The following is a 19812-nucleotide window of genomic DNA, read 5'->3' as shown; positions in this document are numbered from 1 at the left end:
TATTGTTTTGATATATGAACATAAACTGTCTTATGTTCATAAAATGTCATTTACAATTTAGAATTGTCAACATTTTATTACATTTACAGCTGTTTTTGTAACTGATTTTAGAGGTTTCAGCCTTCTTTCACCTTTTTTTCTTTTTTTAAACAATTTTGACATTTTAGCTGTTTTAATAGTTTTGGCCCTTTGTTCAGAAATTTGGTGTGTAATTATTTTTCCGCCCACTTTTAGGCTTTCTTCCTCTTTTAGAAACCTGAGTCATTTTAGGGTGTGTTTATTTTTAAAGCTGTTTTAGCAGGTCCACCCCCCCCCCCCCCGCACCCCTTCACCCCCCCCCCCATTTCTTGTGATTTTAGATATTTTTCCACATTTTAGCCATTTCATTTAGCAGAGAGTTAAAAGTCCTTTTGAAAATGACCTTGTATGTGAAAATAAAACAAAAACAAGATCAATGTTTATTCAGGGTTTTTATTTTGTGAAACGTTCAGGGAGCCACTACAGAAAGGCCAAAGAGCCACTGGGACTCTGGAGCCGTGGGTCTCGGTGAAGGCAGGTTACCCCCTGAACAGGTCACCAGTCCATCACAGAGCAAACACACATTCTCAATATGCATACTCCTCCGTATTTGCATTCTCTTGTACTTGTGAAACGTCATCAGTCGGAGACCAAGTACTGATCTAATTCAAAGTATGAAGCAAGTGTTCTGGCTTCAGCCACTTTATCTAGGAGGCATCAAGGCCAGACTTGTGGGGACTTTGGCAAGAAATTCCAAAAGTCCATAATACCGATAACCTACTTACAAGTATTTTTTTTTCAAATTTACTGCAACAATTGTAGGAAAAATGTGAGCATGTCAGTTTTTTAACCTGTGACTGGTAAAAAAAATAAAAAAGATTTGTGCACCTACAATTAAGAATTTGTGAATGTGTAAGTGTGGTATTGTAATTGTGAGGAGAAAGAAAAGTTGACAGGTACACAACTCACCGTACACCACTACAAATTCACAGTACACAACTACAAATTCCACATTTAAAAGTGCTAAAACCTTTTTCCACCAATTATACCTCCTTATTGAACCCACGACCTTCTACTGCCGACTTTGGAGTTCATGAATTTAAAGTACCCCCCCCCCCCCCACCCCCCGCCCCGCCCCTCGTCTATTAATTCTCTTGCTGCGCCCCTGCTTCGTCTATACTTTGATTTTTTTTTTTTTTTAAATAAAAAAATTAATAGCGTTCTAATATATTTATAGCGCCGTATTTTCGCAGTTTGGAATAGTTTCCACACGTTCCGGGATTTGACCGTAATGAGAAGAACTGTGTGAGTTTAGAGGGGAGGAAGGCGCGGATGACGTGCGGAGGACGCAGCCGTTCACTCCAAGATGGCGAGCAACAACAAGGGTAAGCAGGGCCACAAACTCCTCACATTTCGGCACGAAACGGCTTTTTAAATGCACCGCCCGGACGTGGCTGGCGTCACGCAGTGTGTTAGATGAGTTCCACGTCAAAAATAATGAATCTTTTGCGGCTCCGATGTTTTAATCCGAACGCTGCGTTTCGAAAGCTAGCTGGAACTTTTGGTAGCTCTCCGAGGATGCTAAGTTAAAATCAGGCCGAATAACTTTAATAACTTCACTTTTACAGGATGTAGAAGCAGGTGATGAGGTAACCATGACCCCCTCAAGACCCTGTATTCATCCCCAGTGGAGTTTTCGGACTCCTTGTGCTTTGCAGCCACTCTTCATCACAGATCACGACCTCTTCGTTGCTTCGTGCTAACAGTTTTAATGCTCTAATTTCCCACCAGATCTGGAGGAGGAGATTTATGATAAAGTGGTGGATCTGGCGGAATATACCAAACGTCAGAGATGGTGGAACCGGCTGTTCGGGAAGAACTCCGGTCCGTTAGCGGAGAAATACTCTGTGGCCACGCAGATCGCCATCGGGGGAGTGAGTGGATGGTGGGTGTCCGGCTCCTGAACGCATCGTGGTGCGTTCAAGTGCCTTCAAATTGGTTTCTGTTTTACACGCAAATCAGGCTCGATGTTGATAAAGACACAAAACGAAAGAAGCAAATATTCGAGTTTTAAATGAAGAGGGCAAGGACACTTCTGTGGGAGTTAAAGCTCTTTTTTTGACATGTTTTGTTAAATCTTGATTAGATCTGTTTGGAAATCTAGGATCAAATCAAACTCGTGGCATTTATCCACCTTCAAGCTCCATCAAAGTCAAGTTTAGAAAATTCCTATCACACTGTGTTATAGCTAAACTATCTAATCTATTTTTATATTTCACCATTTTAAAGAATGAAGCGCCAGCTCTTAGTGAAATGGATTCATATTACCAATGCATTAAAAATAGACTGTATATTGACACCTCAACTCCTCTCTGTGTCAGATTTCATAACCGTGCCGTTGCAGTATTGTTTCAAATATCGTCTAATCTCAGATTAGTAAATTTGCAAGGTTTTGTCTGGATTATTAATGCTATATTGAACCCTGTTTGATTCTTTTCAGGTGTGCTGGTTATCTCTTCCAGAAAGTGGGGAAGGTTGCGGCTACATCTGTCGGGGGAGGGCTGCTGCTGTTACAGGTGTTTATACGCTCTATAAACATGTTTCACCTTTCAACAGATTAAAAGGTCAGATGCTGATTCATATGTAAATATTTGTTCTTCCAGATAGCTAATAACAGCGGCTACATCCAAGTAGACTGGAAGAGAGTAGAGAAGGATGTGAACAAAGCCAAGAAGCAGCTGAAGAAGGGAACAGATCGAGCCGGGCCCGAGCTCAACACCTACATGGAAAAGGTAACGGTCACTCGCGTGGAGATCGGGACGATTTTTAGAAGAACCTTTTAGTGGTCCGGAAAATTACTTGGTTGGATTTTGAGATCTTTAGTAGTGGACATAACGGCTTTACCATGCAGCTGTATTACTAACTGTTAAAAAGTCACCTTTAATTAAAGCCTGTTTTCAGTGGAGGGTGGGCCACGCCTTATGTTTTCTTTTTCTTTTTCTTTTTAAATATGGATGGCAAATTTAGCCCCGGTTTCCACGACAACGCTTTAAGTGAAAACGCACCGTTTTTGCATTTTCGTTCCTGAAAAGTTTGGCTTTTGCACAGCAACGTTTCGAATACTTGTGTATTCGAAACAGAAACACTGAAAACGATGAAATTTAGATGCCTTAACAATGATCTTTTTATCGTAAAAACACATCATGAGGTCTGGCATTCGACCAGAACTTTTGGCGATGATAGAATTGACAATCTCTAGACGATATGATCAGTTGTAAAGTTTGGGAGGTTCTTTTCTACTTGAATAGACACTATAATTTACTAGTTTACTGATTGTTAAACTCTGCAATATGTTTTAATAATGTGCATCTTTTTTTATTTTCAGACGACAGAGTTCGTGAAGAAGAACATTGTCGTGACCAGCGGCTTCATCGGAGGCTTCCTGCTCGGCCTGGCATCGTAGAGTCGCCAAAGAAGAAGAGTCCGTCTCTAAAACTGCAAAGTTCAGAATCATTGCTGGCGGGTTTTGAGTGTGTTCTATTGCTTCATATACTGCATTTCCTCCTGACTTCATTCTGTACTTCCACATTACTTTTCACTCATGTGGGACTTAAAGCGCTCCACTCTTTAGGCCAAATAATTATGCATATCAAGTAAAAGTTGTGGCGTAAACCCAGAGTTTCAGATTGTATTTATTTTTCTTGAATGCTCCAAAAGAAAGAATAATGCACTACTAAAGCTGCACTGTGAGGAAAGTACAGTTCTGTCATCCTGTGTGTACACACAGGAAGTTTGCAGAGGATTAAAAGCCTGTGTTGTATTTTTGAATTCCAATTCAGTATATTCTGTGAGTGCTGAGAGAAGTGGGATTGTTCTGCCTTTTTATTTTTGTAGGTTATATCGGCCTCCCCCTGCTTCTCTTTTTCTCAATGTGTTGTCCAAGGATTTGATGCTTTTCAGTTTTCAAGGCTGTGGTTTGTCTATTATGTAAGGAAATAAAGTAATAAATCAGGTGATGGAGTTTTTCATATCCATGTAATCTATGTACAATTGTATGAATACAGAGCTAGTAAAAGGATTTTGTTTCCCCTTGATAAATGAAATGTTCCCACGGAATAATGTAATTTCTCTGGTTAAATTCTATACAGGCTCTCTGAAACATGTCAAACATTGTAGTTCAGCAACATAGAGTTCCAATTTCATCTTGGTAAAATATCTATAAATTTAAACTGGAATTTTTCTTTGTTCTATATGTGATTAAATGTCTATTTTTTGCAAAGCCAAACAAATGAGTAAATGACTACAGTCTCAACATGGAGCCAATTTTCTTGAAACATCCTTGTGCAAAATACAGTGAAATGTCGAGTGTTACGCCCGCTAGTCTTAAGAAATGTTGATAAGAAAATGTTTTCTTTGAAATGTGTGCAATATGCTTGGTGGTTTGACACCTCTGGTTTGATATATCAATAAATTAACTAAAAGCTAAAAAGAATAGCTCATACACATTTTTGTGTATAACATTTGACTCTGTATCTATCCATCTATCGATATCTATGTAATTAATTTAAAAAATATATATTTTTATATAGATATTTTAATCAAGGCATAAGACAGTCTTAAAGAGTTTGTTAAATAAAATAATCTAGTATTTAGTTCTTTTACAAATGGAAGTCTCTCGCACTTACGTGCTTACGTCATTACTTGACGTCGTACGTCTTTTCCATGGTAACCAGCTACAGCAGCAAACGGAGAGTTGTAGAATAAATACGGATTAAATAACTTCGGGTTCATCAGAATAGTCCCTCGTATCTCCTTTCCTATCTATTTTTCCTGAACCCCCGAAGTGTTTAAGCGGCGGCCATGATAAGAAACGTCCAAAGTCTCAATAAGGTAAGGGAAAGAGGCTCGATGCTTCCTTTAGAAGCTCCTTTAGCCCAGGGAACACTGATACAGCCTTTATCAGAGGAGACGACATCATGCTGCTCCACAATTCATTGCAGCGACCAATGCAATAATATACCCTGAACAACTTTAAATATTCTAAAACTTATATCCCAACTCTGTCCCAACGTAATGCGGATGTTGTAAAATAAACACAGTAAAAGTAAATTTTTTTGTGCAGCAAATTCTCAGTTTGCATTTGTTATTTATTCACCTGGTAGCCTCTTTTCATTTGATTTTTCAATTCAAGCATTGTGATATTTGATGTGAAATATCAGGGGGCAGGGGAAAAACTTATAAATGCGCCTTTTGTAGTCCATTTTCGGACATTTGTAGTCCCCCCCCCCCCCCCCCGACCACCACTGATGACGTCACTAACCGGCGCTGTTGTCGCATTATTATTAGAAAGGAGGCACTACTTGGATGGACCTTCCGAGTGTTTCCAGCATGGCTTTACCGTTTCTGCCAGGAAACTCCCGAAGCACTAATGTAAGTTTTATACACGAATTTTATATTAAAAAAAACATGGAGGATATGAAGAAGTTGACTGATTTTTTTTTGTTAACTCCTAAAACACTAATAAAGTTTTGAAATGGCGTTAAATAACGTTTTTTGATAATTTTATTAGCTTTAATGAGTTAAAATTGACTGAAAACGACATTCTAAATATTGATGAGGTGATTTTAAATGCTCGTTTTGTGTAAATATGCCATTTATGAGTGTTTTGCCAACTACAAGGAGTAAACCGACTTTGTTATATAAATTTGACAATACCTTTCTGATGTGATTATTAATCCATTGATTGATTTCAGTCCTTCATTGTTTATTTTATGAATATACACGTATACAAAATAATCTATACCCACTGTATAGACAAACATACTTCTGTACATATTCAGACACATATATATAATATAAAAAGTGGGTAAGAAGTAAATCGTATTTAATCATACTTCTTCTGTTTCCTCATTATTAACACAAAATCTAAAGATCCTGATATTGTCATTTGAGAAGAAACAGAAGTTTCCAGCTATGGTCACTTGTCCATTATGGTATTAATGTCTCTTTTGTGTAACGGCAGCTGGAGAAGGAGCGATTCCACAAATCCCAACATTTCACTCGTGCCGATGGCCTCCCGATGCTGGTGGGAGCCGAGAAGCCGGGGATTGGGGGACAGCCTTTAGTTGGACAGAAAGTGAAACCGAAGTGTTCTCTCGAGCCCGAAGGAAAGGACAGTGACTTACCCTCATGGGTGGCATTTGACAAGCAGGTGATTTTCTTTAGTTACTCAACAAAAGATATTCCAATACAGCATTTAGTCTTAATTTATTATCAGTCCATTCAGTTGAATTCAGAGGGATCAATCTCATTTTAGTCCAGGTGCGGTGCAAAGTACACAGTGCGTGATGAAAATGTCTATATTTTTGCAAAAACTGAACAATTTCTACAGAAAATGATTACGGTCTCAACGTAAAACTAGAATTTTAATCAAACACTGTGGTGCAAAATGCAGTGAAATGTTCCACACAAAAATAAATCCTGTTGCATTATGCATGTGGCTTTGAGGCTAGTGCTATTTCGCTCGTTTTCATGGCAGCATCACTGATATCTCAGCTCAGGTTTCAGCACTGTGTTGTGTTGTTACTCTTATGAATTTATTATTGTTTATTTTTTTTAAATCTATGTTTTATTTGAAATTGTTACCATTTGCTTGGTGGTTTGGCCGGATTGGAGCCCCTTGGTTTTGGCCCACGGACCTTATGTTTGACACATTAGCATTGACGTTTGCTGTCATGTCGGTCGAAGTTCAAAAGCAGATTGCGTTCATCTAAAAGTCGCCTGTCTCCCTGCAGGCTCTGTGCTTTGACGCCTACTTTCAGGAGGCCGTGTCTGACGTGCAGGAGGGAGGGACCAGAATCAGGAAGTGTAAGATCTACTTCTACCCTGAAGACGATACGATCAAGGTGGTGGAGCCGGCGTGCAAGAACAGTGGCATCCCTCAAGGTTGGTCCTCTCAGGAACCTTCTACCTGAGACACGACCAGTGGTTTCATTCATCCTGTTTGATCGCCGTGACAGGAACCCTGCTCCGCCGCCACCGCATCCCGCTGCCCCCCCCCAACGAGGAGGACTTCTACAACGTCTATCACTTCAACGTCAACCAACAGGTGGCGCTGTACTCCCGCACGTTCACCGTCACCGACTGCGACTCCTTCACAAGGAACTTCCTCACCAACCAGGGGGTCGTTGTGAACGCCCCTGCTGAGATGCCTGCAGACCCCTACAGCAACTTACGGGAGCAGGTGGGCACAGCCATCCCTCTACAGGACTGGACCGGAATTACAAGTCACAAACGTTTTCATGTAAAGGCAAAACTTTTCTGCAACGAAAAGGCAAAAGCATTGTCGTGTTGTAGCCACATTGCTGAAGGGGGAGAAAGAAAACAGATCATGCTGTTTCAGATGATCACGATCAGATCAATTGATTATTGTGTGCGCTGAGTTCTTCTAATCTCCCACGCTGCCGTCGGTTCTGTTGCAGCTCGAGGATAGTTTGAAACCGCTCCGGCCGTACGAGAGACGCGACACTCTGAGGCAGTTCCTGGACCACGACGGGCAGGTCCTGCGTTTCTCCTGCTTCTGGGACGACACGGAGAGCACCTTCGGGGACCTGCGGGAGCTCGTGCTGCACTATTATCTGGTCGACGACACCATCGAGATCCTGGAGATCGTTCCGCCAAATGCCGGGAGAGACGCCTTGCCGAAATTCCTGCGGCGCGGCAGACTACCTAAGGTAATGGAGACTTCATGGGGATGAGGGTGGATGTTCCTTGAGGGAAAAAAAGAGGCGTTTAGGTCGAGTATCGTTTTGTGTTGAGTGTTTTACATTCCAAACAGGAGGGTTTGTGCTGTTTTACCTCCCGGTTGAGTGACATTTCTCCTTCCTCCTTCTCCCACCACGTCTGCTCTCACTGAGAACTCATTCACTCTGACAGCAGAACTGGATCCAGTCTCCCTCCAGCACTTTGGCGTCCTTCTCCTCCAGTTATCCACTGAGGCCTGATTCAACCTGAAAGACAGCCTCTCTCTGTGTGTGTGTGTGTGTGTGTGTGTGTGTGTGTGTGTGTGTGTGTGTGTGTGTGTGTGTGTGTGTGTGTGTGTGTGTGTGTGTGTGTGTGTGTGTGTGTGTGTGTGTGTGTGTGTGTGTGTGTGTGTGTGTGTGTGTGTGTGTGTGTGTGTGTGTGTGTGTGTGTGTGCGTGCGTGCGTGCGTGCGTGCGTGCGTGCGTGCGTGCGTGCGTGCGTGCGTGTGTGTTTTCAATTTAAGTTATTCAGTTTGCTCTAATTCCTTTTATGAAATGTCAGCCTCAAAGGTTAACCTGAATCTACCACCCAGCTGGAAATTATGACATCAATAATGATGGATCTATTTCTTTCTTTCTTTCTTTCTTTCTTTCTTTCTGTCACTATTTACCTTTGCCAACGGAAGCTGGGCGAGTTGGTTATGTTTTCGACGGTGTGTGTTTATTTATTTGTTTGTTTGCTTTTACCAACTTTTCGCAAAAACTACTCACCCGAATTGCATGAATTCTGATCATTCTGGTCCCGTTTCGATTCCGCAAACAAATGTGGCATTGGCGAAGGTCTGCGCTCCACCGAGTGTAGCTCTCGTTCTTCATTTGTTTGTTTGTGTGTGTGTTTTGTTGTGGCAGCGTCCTTCAGCCCAGATGAAGCTGCCTGGACAGATCACAACTCGTACTGTGCTCAACGTGTTCGACTCCGAGAACCAGGGAACTCGCTACCTGCTGGACAACCGCAAGGTGTGTGAGTCCCACTCCTGGAGCATCTCACCACAGTCAAGTCCGTGAGATTTCCTTCCTTTCTGCAGTTTTTTTTTTCACTCCTGTATTTCCTTTGCAGACCGGAGCGGTGCAGGAGGACTTCTATCAGGACTGTGACCTGACTCTGGGCGGGGAAGTGAACGTGATGGGACGGAGGGTGATCCTCACGGACTGCGATGACTTCACTAAAGACTACTACCGCTCCAAATACGGCATCGGTAACAAATGTTTATGGATTTTCCATTGGCTTGAAGCTGGCTTGGTTTAAGGCTTCATGATTGGGCTGAATGTGGCTCCTGAACTGTGTTTGACCGCTCTAGTGTAAATCTTTGCACATTTAAAAAAAAAATATCTATTGCCCGTCGCCCACTTCTACACAATCTAACACCTACCTAACATTGGTCTGTTGGAAATATCCACTTTTCTGATTCCATCGCTGCACATTTTCATTCTCCTACTTTCTTTCCACGGACAGTTTACTTGTTTTTTCTCCAAACCTCTTTGTTGCATTACATAAAAGTGGCCACTTGAGGGCAGTAAGCGCACACACCAACAACAGCTACTGCTCCTCCACAGTCAGAGGTAAATTCCTAAGACCAAGAATGGAAGATATACCATCATATATGAAGTCCCTGCAATGAGTCTGCTCTCTCTGTAATTCTGTTTCATGGATATCAGAACAGTTAAAGATTTCAGCACCTGATTTAGAATACTCAGGCCTCCACAAGAGGGGAAACCCAACCTGGTCCTGGATGTGTCAGCCAACCTGTGCAGGTTTTGCTGCATTAGTCACAGCAGTAAAGCAGGCAGAGGCCCCGCTGACAGAGCCTGTGATGGAGGGTCGGCTCTGACTCCGAGCAGCCAGAGGTCAGCTCGGGGATGGATTACCAGCTCCCCTCTGATCGTTGCAGCTCCGCTCCCAGCTCTCTTTCTTCTTTTAAGTGTTTTGTCTTCACCCTCTCCTCCATTCTTTCAGAGGACTTCACCCCGGTGCAGTACACAGCTGCCCCGGCCCCGAGGCCCCCGAGGCTGGTGCCCCCCTACAACGGCTTCGGCTCGGAGGAGGATTCACTCCGGTCCTGCATGGGCCTGCTGCCCAAGCCGCCGCAGAAAGATTTCCACAAATTCATGTTGAAAGACAGGTTTGATAAGTCGAATGCACTGTCACGATCAAATTTCAAACCTTGGATGTGTTTTTAAGTGTATGGTTGGATGAATGAAATTCTTCAGCGTGCTGAACTTCCTGGCGAAGATGGTGACGACTGACCCCATCGATCAGGAGCGAGTGTTCAACATCTCCTTCCACCTCTGTGACGACTCCATCAGTGTGTTCGAACGGCCACAGAAGAACTCCGGTAAAAACGTACTTTTCACTCCACAAAGCAACGTATTGATATCAATCCTCACTTCTGTTGAAAGTTTTCATCTATCCATCCACCCATCCATCCCTCCTCTTCCCTCTTTCCCGTCTCGTTCTAGGTTTGACTGGTGGGAGGTTCCTGCAGCGCTGCCGTGTAAAAAAACCAGGCCAGGAGCTGTTTAAGAGCGAGTTCTCTGAGTGCTTCACCGCTCAGGATCTGTTTATCGGAGCTACGCTCTGCCTCAGAAGTAAGAACTTCCGGATTCTGGACGCTGATGAGTACACACTGAACTACATGAAGGAGCACTCCGAAGAGGTACGGAGCCAAGGCCAGGGAGTGATGTCTGCTTTCTGAGGTGTTGGTATCATATATTACCAAGTGTGAAGTAAAAAAAACCCACAACTTGTTTGTGTGTTGATGTTGTTGTTGTTGTTGTTGTTGCTAGTTTCCCAAAGCCAACATCGGCAACATCCTGAGCAAGCTGCGATCTGTTTCGGAGGAGAAACAGACTGAGATCAGGAAGTTTCTGACTCTGAGTGACCCAAGCAACAGTGGCTCCCTCCCCTATGACTCTTTCAGGTACACTGACCCAACTGGACTAGTTGTGCTGATTTAAGTAAGTTTGACAGAGACTGTGTGGGGAGTGTCAACTGCTCTTGTCATGGCTCATGGAAAGCTCCTTGATGCAGCCGGTCCAAACGGTCTCCCACCTTGCAACATCCAGGACTTCAAGAATCTGCTGCTAACATCCTGGTTCCAGACACTTCTATCCCCTAATGTAGGGATGTCAAACGTGAGGCCCGTGGGCCGAAACCGGCCCGCATGAGGCTCCAATCCAGCCAAACCACAAACAAACTGTAAAAATTTAAGAAAACATGAATTTTTAAACAGATTTCTTAAAGAGTATCACAATACAGCATTGGGACCCGAGCTGAGGTATCAGGGACGCTGCTATGAAAGTTACATTTTGCCCCAGAAAATGTCATCTAAATTGGACTTTATGTTGACATTTCAGCAATTTTTCTTTTAAATTGTTTGGTTTTGCAAAATTTCTGTAACCGAAATGGGTATAGGCTGAAGCCAAGGCTTTTTGTTGCCAAACAACCTTTAAAGTTCAAATTTAAAGGTAATTACGACCTTATTTTACCAGTCCGGCCTACTCAAGATGAAATTGTGACTAAGATGTGTTTAACCCCCCCTGCCCTACAGTGGCTGGTCTGTTTTTATAGCAAAATGATGACCTACTCAATTGTTGACGTGGTCATAATGTTATGGCGGATTGGCATTCATCTGAGGAAATCTTTTGTGACGATCTACAAATCATATTGCGAGCTTTCTTGTAGACTGAAGATTGTGAAGATTTAGAGGCAAACTGGCAAAAAGACAACATTGAGGCCTAAGATGAGGTTCTGTCCTGTTGTGTCACGGTACTTGTGAGGTTCCTCACGTGTTTGTGTGTCTCTGAACGCAGGAGTCTGCTGATAGGCCTGGACTGCGGCCTGTGTGAGCATGAGGCGCTGGTGCTGGGCCGCTGTTTCTCGGAGCGCTCGCAGCCCGAGGCGGACGTGGGCCTGATGCTGGCCGTGGCCCAGGACCTCCTCAGGAGGAAGGACTTCGACCAGTTCCCCCACATGCTCCGAAGCTTCAGCTTCCAAGACCGACAGAAGTGAGTGACACGGCGCAGACGCGCCGCTCTTCAAGCCCGGGTCAAAATACAGTCGCACACCTAAACAAGCCAAAAAATCGTCACGAGACATCAATCGTGTACCACTGGCCCCACTTCTCAGAGCGAACCATTAGTTCCAGCAACACGAGAGTGGAGCATTGGATCCAGATGGACCCTAAAGACCTCGATGGCACGTTGCTGTGCAGGCCAGAGGACCCACACACACACACACACACACACACACACTGAAACACAGTTTGGTCTCCCTCTGTCTTACCTTCCTTCTGTCTGTCACTTTCCTCCTTTGATAAAGCAGAACATCATGTTTACTGCACATACAAGACATCCTGTAACTTCTTAAAATGGATTAAAAATCACAATATATTTAACAACTTCTAGTGGAATAAAACCTCTAAATAAGCTAAAATTCTCACTCCTTATTTTGAAAAAGAAACTTGTGTGTTTAAATGCGTTGAAGTTGCGAGTGGAGTGGATCTGACCTCAGCATAGCAGGAGGGTTACCGTGTGGTTGAGCTGAAGTGGTCGGTAATCTGTGCCACAATGTTGAGCTGACCTGTCTGTTTATACAATCTGTTGACACCCTCAGTTAGCGTCAGATTGCTCATCAACATCCCGGTAATGAAGATGGCATGACTGGAATGAGCCTGCCGACTGTCTGGCATCACAGTGGAAAACAACTGTGGTCCTAAAGGACAAACATTCCCTGTTTCTCACACACACACCCACACACACACACACACACACACACACACACACACACACACACACACACTGACATAACAATACCACTGACAGACATTTTTCCATAAATAAGAACTCCGCACAGGAGTAAATAATCAACAAAGTCCTGAGTCCTGCCCCCACAACGAGTCCTGTGTTTCCGTAATCTCATATACTTTGGTTCTGTCTGTGTCCGTTTGTCTCCAGGACCGGCCGTCTGTCTACCGACGAGATGAGGACTATCTGTAAAGGCATCCGGCTTCCGCTGTCTGAGAACCTTCTCCAGGGCCTGCTCCGAAAGTACGAGCCCGCATATCACTGCCAAAACGGTTTTGAATGATTCATTTTAATTAGCCTGATGTAAATTTTCTTTTGTGTACACGTTCAAATCAATGGAAACAAGACAACATGATAAGACACAGAGGGAAGCATGAGGGGCTGAAACATCAGGGAACTCTGGGAAAACAACTCATGAAGACCTAAAACAAGATGGGAAACCGCGACAGTGACTCCTGCACTTCTTTTCACCTCGTGGACTTTTGATTCCAACTTGCAGCTTCCCTGATGGTTTTCTAATCTGTTGCAGGTTTTCGGATGCAGATGAGGTCGACTACCACGCCTTCGTCGCTGGTATCAACTGGACAGAGCATCCTGCTGCCCCGGTTTTGCCCGAAGACGTCCTCAAGGTACGACATTTAGAAGTAACACAAAGAGGGCGAAACAGGTGGAAACTATATTTTACTATGACCTGTGACATACCCAACCAGAAGCAGGAATTAAGTGATAATCTGTCATATCAAGCTATGCTGAGGTGCTCAAACAGGAAGGAAGTTGCTCCTTTGTTCCACATTTTGTATTGATTTGGCATGCCTCGCCGCGGCCAGACCGAAGCAGAAACAGGTGACCGGCAGACGTTCAAGCACGGAAAGACGAAGTGAGGAGACTCAGTCTGCGTGTGTGTAACTCTGACATTATTCCTCCGTATTCCTCCGCCACCGTTTTCAAACCAACGCCCAACCCCGAACTGTTAGTTCGGGCCTCGCTCGTCTTCTCCTTCCCTTTAAAATGATGAATGGTACACGGGTTGCTCTGCTCGGCACAGCCACCGTAGAAAATGTCAAACTTTGGTCATGTCATCTGGGGCTGGTTCGGTGAATTGTAAGAAATATGTATCGACCAGGGGCGTCCAGCACAGTTCAGACGGGTGTGCCAGACCAGTAAAACATCAGGGGAACCAATTCAGTGAGATTTGTGCATGCAGCCTTTTTCTCCAAAATGCCCTGGACACGACTGCTGCCATGTCAATGGTAATCATTGACAAAAAATGTGCATTGGTTCATGGTTTTTTTTCTCCATTATTCTTTAAAACACTCTCGAGGAAAACGTTGTCTTTATTGTCCATCTACTGAGCATGTGCAGAGCAACTATTTACCACGACTGTTACGCAGTGGCAGCGTTTCAGAAAAGTTGGGTTTTCCTCCGTTTCCACGGAGACGAAGACCTTAATTTCTTAATTTGATCATTTGTTTGTGTTCATGAGGTTATTTTCTCATCTATACGAGTTGTAATGAAGCAAAGGGATGTTAAACACTCTTCAGTTCCAGAAAATGTTTTTAGGTGATCATTGCTAAGAAAGTGGCTCAATATCCGGCCTGGCTTCCTGTCTCGTCCAGTTTGACGTGAACCCAAGGTGTGACGTCGATGGAGCTGCTGTCAACATTGTCAACTACTCTGGCCTCCTGAAGGACGTGTTCACTTCTCTCCCCGGCAGCAGCAACCCACCCGCCGCTGCCGCCACCGCCACCGCCACCGCAGAATAGTTCTCTCAACACTCCATGCTGAATACGAAATTCAAACATAGTTGTGGACCTGATGATTGTCTAAAATACACCATTTGCATGTGACAAATGGTGTTTCTTATAAACACAATCATAAAAAAGTTTGGATGATATACAAAATGTGACTTCATGAGATGTTGATGATGTAAATAAATAAATAAAACAGGATAAACTGATATCCATTTTATTTCACATAATGCAGAAACATATCAGATATTAAAAGTAAAGGCATTTTTTTCCTTTTATAAAAAAAAAAAATAGACGGCAGCATTGTGCAGCCTTCACTGTTCTTGTGAGGAAACCAGTTGAAGTTTTTCTCGAGGAATATTGTCTAATCTCACGTATTAGTCCAGCTGCTCAGCAGCATTTAGAACCTATTTCAACAACATTTTCAAGTGGAAAAAGGCGAACACTTTCCGAATGTGTTTGGGTCCATTTACAGGACAACGGTGCTCGCACAGACGAGTGCACCAAACAATACGCTATGAACGTGAACAAAATGGAGAGAACCCGACATTCATATGGACTGAGGAGGAATGCTATCAGGGGAGAGTCTCAAGTATTAAGCGCCTAATTTGGATGATAAAACTGGAATACAGACCGCAAGTCATCTCACTACGGGGGCCGCCATGTTTGTTTACTGGCGCATGAGCAGAAGGAACTATTTACAATGGGGTGGGATGGACATGCGCAGTGACAGCGCTCCGTGAAACAAACGTTCCACCTTGGGGGCTGGTATAAAAACTTCACGTTAGCTAACACGGGTGTCGTATGAACAGCCCCCCTCCCCACACACACACACACAAAAGTGAAGAAGGTTTTACAGATACACTCGTATTCCTTGTTGTGTAAACGAGGCCTCAGTCTTCTTTGTTGGAGTTTTGCGATTCGCCAAATGTTTTGCGTTGCCGGATGGTCTGGAGAGCAGCAGGTCTTCCACTGGGAGCCGCGCCGCTGTAATGGATGCAATCTGACATCGTCTGGCTGAAATATGAAGTCCTGCCCTGAAAGAGACGTCTAGGTGGGAGCAGATGTTTTGAAATCTCCCTCTCAGCTTCGACAGAGCCTTTCCAGATGTGACAGCTGCCCGTTGCCACGGGCTCTAACGCAGCCTCGTATCGTCGGAGGTGCGAGCTTTTTAATTGTGTGCCAATAACAAGCCAGATGTTCTCCGCTCTTGTTGCTTTAATCTGGATGACACGGCAACAGTTTCCTCGAGTCTTCCTTTCTGATTGAGAGGATGGCTGTGTTGATGAAGAGGGATTTCTAGAAGAGGTTCTCACGCTCGGCACCACTGCAGCAAAACTCCAGGACCGGAACATCAGGAGCATATTGACATGTGTCTTTTGGCAAAGGTTGCTCCAGATCATTTGATAAAATTGTAGCTCGTGTGTGTGTGTGTGTGTGTGTGTGTGTGTGTGTGTGTGTGTGTGTGTGTGTGTGTGTGTGTGTGTGTGTCAGTGCTGCTCAGGTCGAGGCGCCACTGTAACCGGAGCCTGAGATGCAAATCAAAGTGAGAGGATAATCCAAACATTAGGTAATTCCCCCCCACCCCCCTGTATGTAACTTCCCGCACCGTCCGCTCAGCGTCACCGCTTCACACCGCGAGCAGGAACGGTGCCTGACATCACCCGCGGCATTATCGGGTCCTAAAATATTAGCCCGTCCAGCCACCCGCCACCAAGACACAGAGGCTGGCGTTGGCGCGGTCGGCGGTGGCGGGGGGCTTCCTGACCGCATGCCTGGTCTTTTTCTGCCTCCCGGTGCACAACGGCCAAAGAGGGGGGGAAAGTGAGGAGGGGTTCAACACCTCCTCCGCAGGGTTTCTCCTTTCCTTCTTTGCACCCACACGTCCTGTTTTCTGCCCTGTAACGAGCTGCAGCACGGCAACTATATTGACACTCCTTCATGTTTTGCATGAACGAAATCTTCAGAAATAAATGGAAATGTCTTTGAATTGGAGGTCAAAAGTAATTTAACAAAGTCTTGCTGGAGGAGCCACGATCTTCAACTTAAACCAAGTTTTCTTACACTGAGACAGACATTTTGCTCCTGATTTGTCTTGGAATTCATCATCCCTGTGATACGGTCAAGGCCTCCACTACCACTTGCAGCAAAGCAGCCTGGGCAGCCGGTTGGTAGGATCCTCAGAAATCAGAGAAATCAGAAACTTTGCAATCAGACTTCTTGGAGCAGCAGATGAATAGAAGTCGGATTGCAACCAACAATGTTTCGTTGTTTTTTTATGGCAATGACAGTAACGTTTTCAGATTATCAGTTTTCTCTGATTTCTGAAAACCCTACCAACCGTTGAGCATGGTGGAGGTACCATCATGCTGCCAGGCTGCTTTGCATGATGGTATCTTGTCCTTATAGCCTTCATTGTCTGAAAAACAAACTGTTGGTGTGCACTCCCAAAAAGCTCTATTTTTGTTAAATCTGTCCACAAAGCCCTTTTCCCAGAAGGACTGCGGTTTGTCCAGACACTCTTTGACAACGATCAGTCGTTTCTTTTTATGACCATTTGTCCGCAATCGCATCTTACTTGGCCTCTGCCAAGTTCATGAGTGCCAATAATGGTGAGCAGGACTGTATAAGACTCCTCTGGTGAACGTCCTATGAGACCAACACATTTAAATCACCATTACAAAAAACATAAGGTCATCATGTTTTTTTTAACCTTCTTGTTGATTGAATAGGCAAAGCAGACGCAGAGTCCATCCTCTCGGAACTCTCTGCCCTTCCAAGCCTGTTTGTGTGACTCATCGATGTGAGTTTTAATCTGGACAACAACGAGCTTGTTGACTTACAGGAAGATATGTCTGACTTTGGATCCTCCGGCAACTCACTTGTTAGTAGGATCACGTCATTTCTCGGAGCGGGGGACGAAGCACTCAGAGCCGCCGCTTAATTTAAAGTCCTGCGTCAGGAGAAGTTTAATTACTCAGTACAGACTGATACTGTTCCGCAATAGATTAGATGGATGACACTGACGCAATCATATGAAAGTATTCGATTCGATTTAATTCAGTTCTATTTAAACGGCACCAATTACTTCATATCCAAATCTTGGCACTTTTACAGAGGAAAAACCCAACAAACCCAAATGAGCAAGCAAAGAGAAAGTGTTTGATTTCTTCACTGATCATAATGACGAAGGTTCAGCACACTAATGGACGAACAGTTTGAAGGACAAAATGACCTTTAAACTGAATACTTCAGTTGAGTTTGCAGACGATTGTGTACAAATGGGAAGACGTTGCTAATTTCATCTGTTCAAACTTACTTCCCAATCTCGGTCCCATGCAAAGAATCTCTGAAGCTGTCAAACTTTCCTTTAAACGTTAATCAATTTCAGATGTTTGTTTTTGAATCGGACTTCGTCCACCTGGAACTGAGCAAATGCTAACTAGCGTTAAGCCTCCTACAGAGTTTGCGGTTCGATATTCATTACCACTGAGCAATGTGGATTTCATAAACTTGGACATAACGAGTTGGACCGGGATTACTAACAAATACAAGGTTTTCCTATACGTCATGGACGTTCACTGCGGGTGAACCAGAGGGGATGAATAAATGATCCAGTCCAAGAGCTGAGCCGCCGTTCCATTGGAATCTTTGGGAATTAAAAACACTCAATGTGGACGTGAACTGAGAATGTAGATATTAGTCAACATTTGGTCCTCGTGTCATTTTTCTGCTGCATTCCTGTTGGTGGTTAGTGGCTGGAGCTCGGCAGTCGTACAATTTCTGACGCCGTTTGCGAAGCCCTCTATGACCTACGTCCTCGTTACCATGACAGCGTTTTCAAGTGAAGACGGAAAAACGTTTGTAGCGTTTTCCGGTGCTTGTTTACATGACAACGCTTCTCGAAGCCGCGGAAAACACGACTTTTTGAAAACGCTGCTACTGCGCATCTCAGCTGTAGTAACTAGTAGTTGTGCACGAGCTCAGTCGTCAGACAATAAGAACAACGTTTACCTCCACAGTGTGATGACTCCCAGTCCACATTCTCCCCTTTAAAGAATATAAAGATAGCCAGACAGGAAAGGAGAACGCCCGCCACCAGAAGGGGAAATATATTTTGGGATCGTTATGTTACGTTACGGATGGCGTACTGATGTGAACCTCGCAATGGAGCATAAAAGGAACTGCGTGTGCATTAGTGGTCCACGTGCAAGTCGATTTGTGGAGGTGCAATGAGTTAAGTGCAGATCCCTGTAATGGACTGTTGGCCAGTCAAGATGCCTGTCACCAAGCGTCAGTCCGGATGGATTCAAATCCTAGTGACTGGAAGCAGATAAATACAGTATGGATGAGGATGGGTGGAAGAAACATACTGCCAGATTGAGAGTTTCTGGATTTATTTGTGGCTCCTCAGTTGAATTGCTCTCATCTGTGGACATGAAGAGCTTTTCTGGCCCAAACACTGGAGTAGAAGAGTGACATGAGTCTGTTGTTTTTCTGGACAGTCTTTTTGTCTCGTCCACGTCTGGTCTCCTTCTTGAATCTGCTCCCCATCAACGATCTCAGACTGTCATAAACCGATCCCTAAAAACATGCCCTCTCATGGCCGACGTCGTAAATTACCTTTTTTAATGTAAAGAACCTAAGGTTTGTGGAGAAAGAGCCATTATTTAGCTCAGCACTATTTGTGACCCCTCATGCAGTCATTCATTAACACTGGTCCCTCTTGGTAATGTCAAAAAGACTGTGTTACAAAGACGTTTGTTCTCTGTGTCCCAATATGTGCTGACGCATGCTGACCGACAGCCAATAGTCATAAACCAGGTCAAGACACCATCAAGCCCTTTGTTAGTGATCAGATAGAGGCTGCTTGAACAGTTCACATGTTCTAATTAGCTCCTGCTTCAGTTATTGTCCGTATATGTATTTTGGCCGTGTCTGACGAGCCGGGCCAAACCCTTTAAATGGCACGATGAACCCGATTCGTCACTTTTACGCGGCTGTAAAAGAATTTATGTGACAGTTTCATTGATTTAAATGGATTTAAGTGAAGGGTGAGATTCGTTTACAGGCCTTACGAGAGTCCAGTTACGTCAGCATATAAGATAACATCGCCGAGCCTGAACCTGCACGTGAGCACGTCAGCCGTAACATTATGACCATGTGCCCTACATATTCTGCTGTCAAAGCCGATTGAGGCGTAGACTTCTTTACACCGAGCAGATTTGTAAATCGTGGGAATTCTGAGGCAGATGTTTGTCCAACAGTTCCTCATTTGGATTGAGATCTGTGAAATCCGGAGGTCGAGTCGACCCTTCAAACAAGCTGTTGTTTGTTAATCCTGAACTACTTAGAACTTTGATCAAAGAGCATCACAAAGCTGAAAGAGGTAATCAGAGAATTTCTTTGGGTTTGATATCAAGCAATCAATATGAGGCAAAA

At 44.0% G+C, this 19812-nt stretch overlaps 2 protein-coding genes across 2 annotated transcripts; both read left to right on the top strand.

Annotated features, from left to right (window-relative positions):
- Positions 1-1151: 1151 nt before the first annotated feature.
- fundc1 (FUN14 domain containing 1) lies at positions 1152-4534 on the top strand. The gene is made up of 5 exons (XM_080478099.1): positions 1152-1403; positions 1810-1963; positions 2519-2594; positions 2682-2810; positions 3404-4534. The coding sequence occupies exons 1-5, from the start codon at positions 1385-1387 to the stop codon at positions 3479-3481; spliced, it is 456 nt and encodes a 151-aa protein (XP_080334225.1). The 5' UTR covers positions 1152-1384; the 3' UTR covers positions 3482-4534.
- An 872-nt stretch (positions 4535-5406) lies between these two features.
- efhc2 (EF-hand domain (C-terminal) containing 2) lies at positions 5407-14385 on the top strand (the record flags this gene model as incomplete). The annotated part of the gene is made up of 15 exons (XM_080478224.1): positions 5407-5448; positions 6041-6229; positions 6813-6963; positions 7038-7261; positions 7500-7751; positions 8669-8776; positions 8877-9015; positions 9774-9960; positions 10028-10152; positions 10277-10473; positions 10604-10737; positions 11630-11824; positions 12773-12865; positions 13152-13251; positions 14239-14385. 15 exons carry the CDS (start codon positions 5407-5409, stop codon positions 14383-14385), a joined length of 2283 nt encoding a protein of 760 aa, XP_080334350.1.
- Between the last annotated feature and the right edge of the window lie 5427 nt (positions 14386-19812).

Source organism: Lipophrys pholis (assembly GCF_963383615.2).
Source record: "Lipophrys pholis genome assembly, chromosome: 13".
Lineage (NCBI taxonomy): Eukaryota > Metazoa > Chordata > Actinopteri > Blenniiformes > Blenniidae > Lipophrys > Lipophrys pholis.
The sequence above is the reverse complement of the archived record's forward strand: the minus strand, read 5'-3'. Positions and strand labels throughout refer to the sequence as shown.

What these genes read in the sequence shown, in the direction of transcription:
- fundc1 (XM_080478099.1), top strand. An exon ending in ATCGGGGGAGTGAGTGGATG is followed by an intron (nt 1,964 to 2,518) that starts GTGGGTGTCCGG and finishes GATTCTTTTCAG; the next exon opens with GTGTGCTGGTTATCTCTTCC. An exon ending in GAGGGCTGCTGCTGTTACAG is followed by an intron (nt 2,595 to 2,681) that starts GTGTTTATACGC and finishes TTGTTCTTCCAG; the next exon opens with ATAGCTAATAACAGCGGCTA.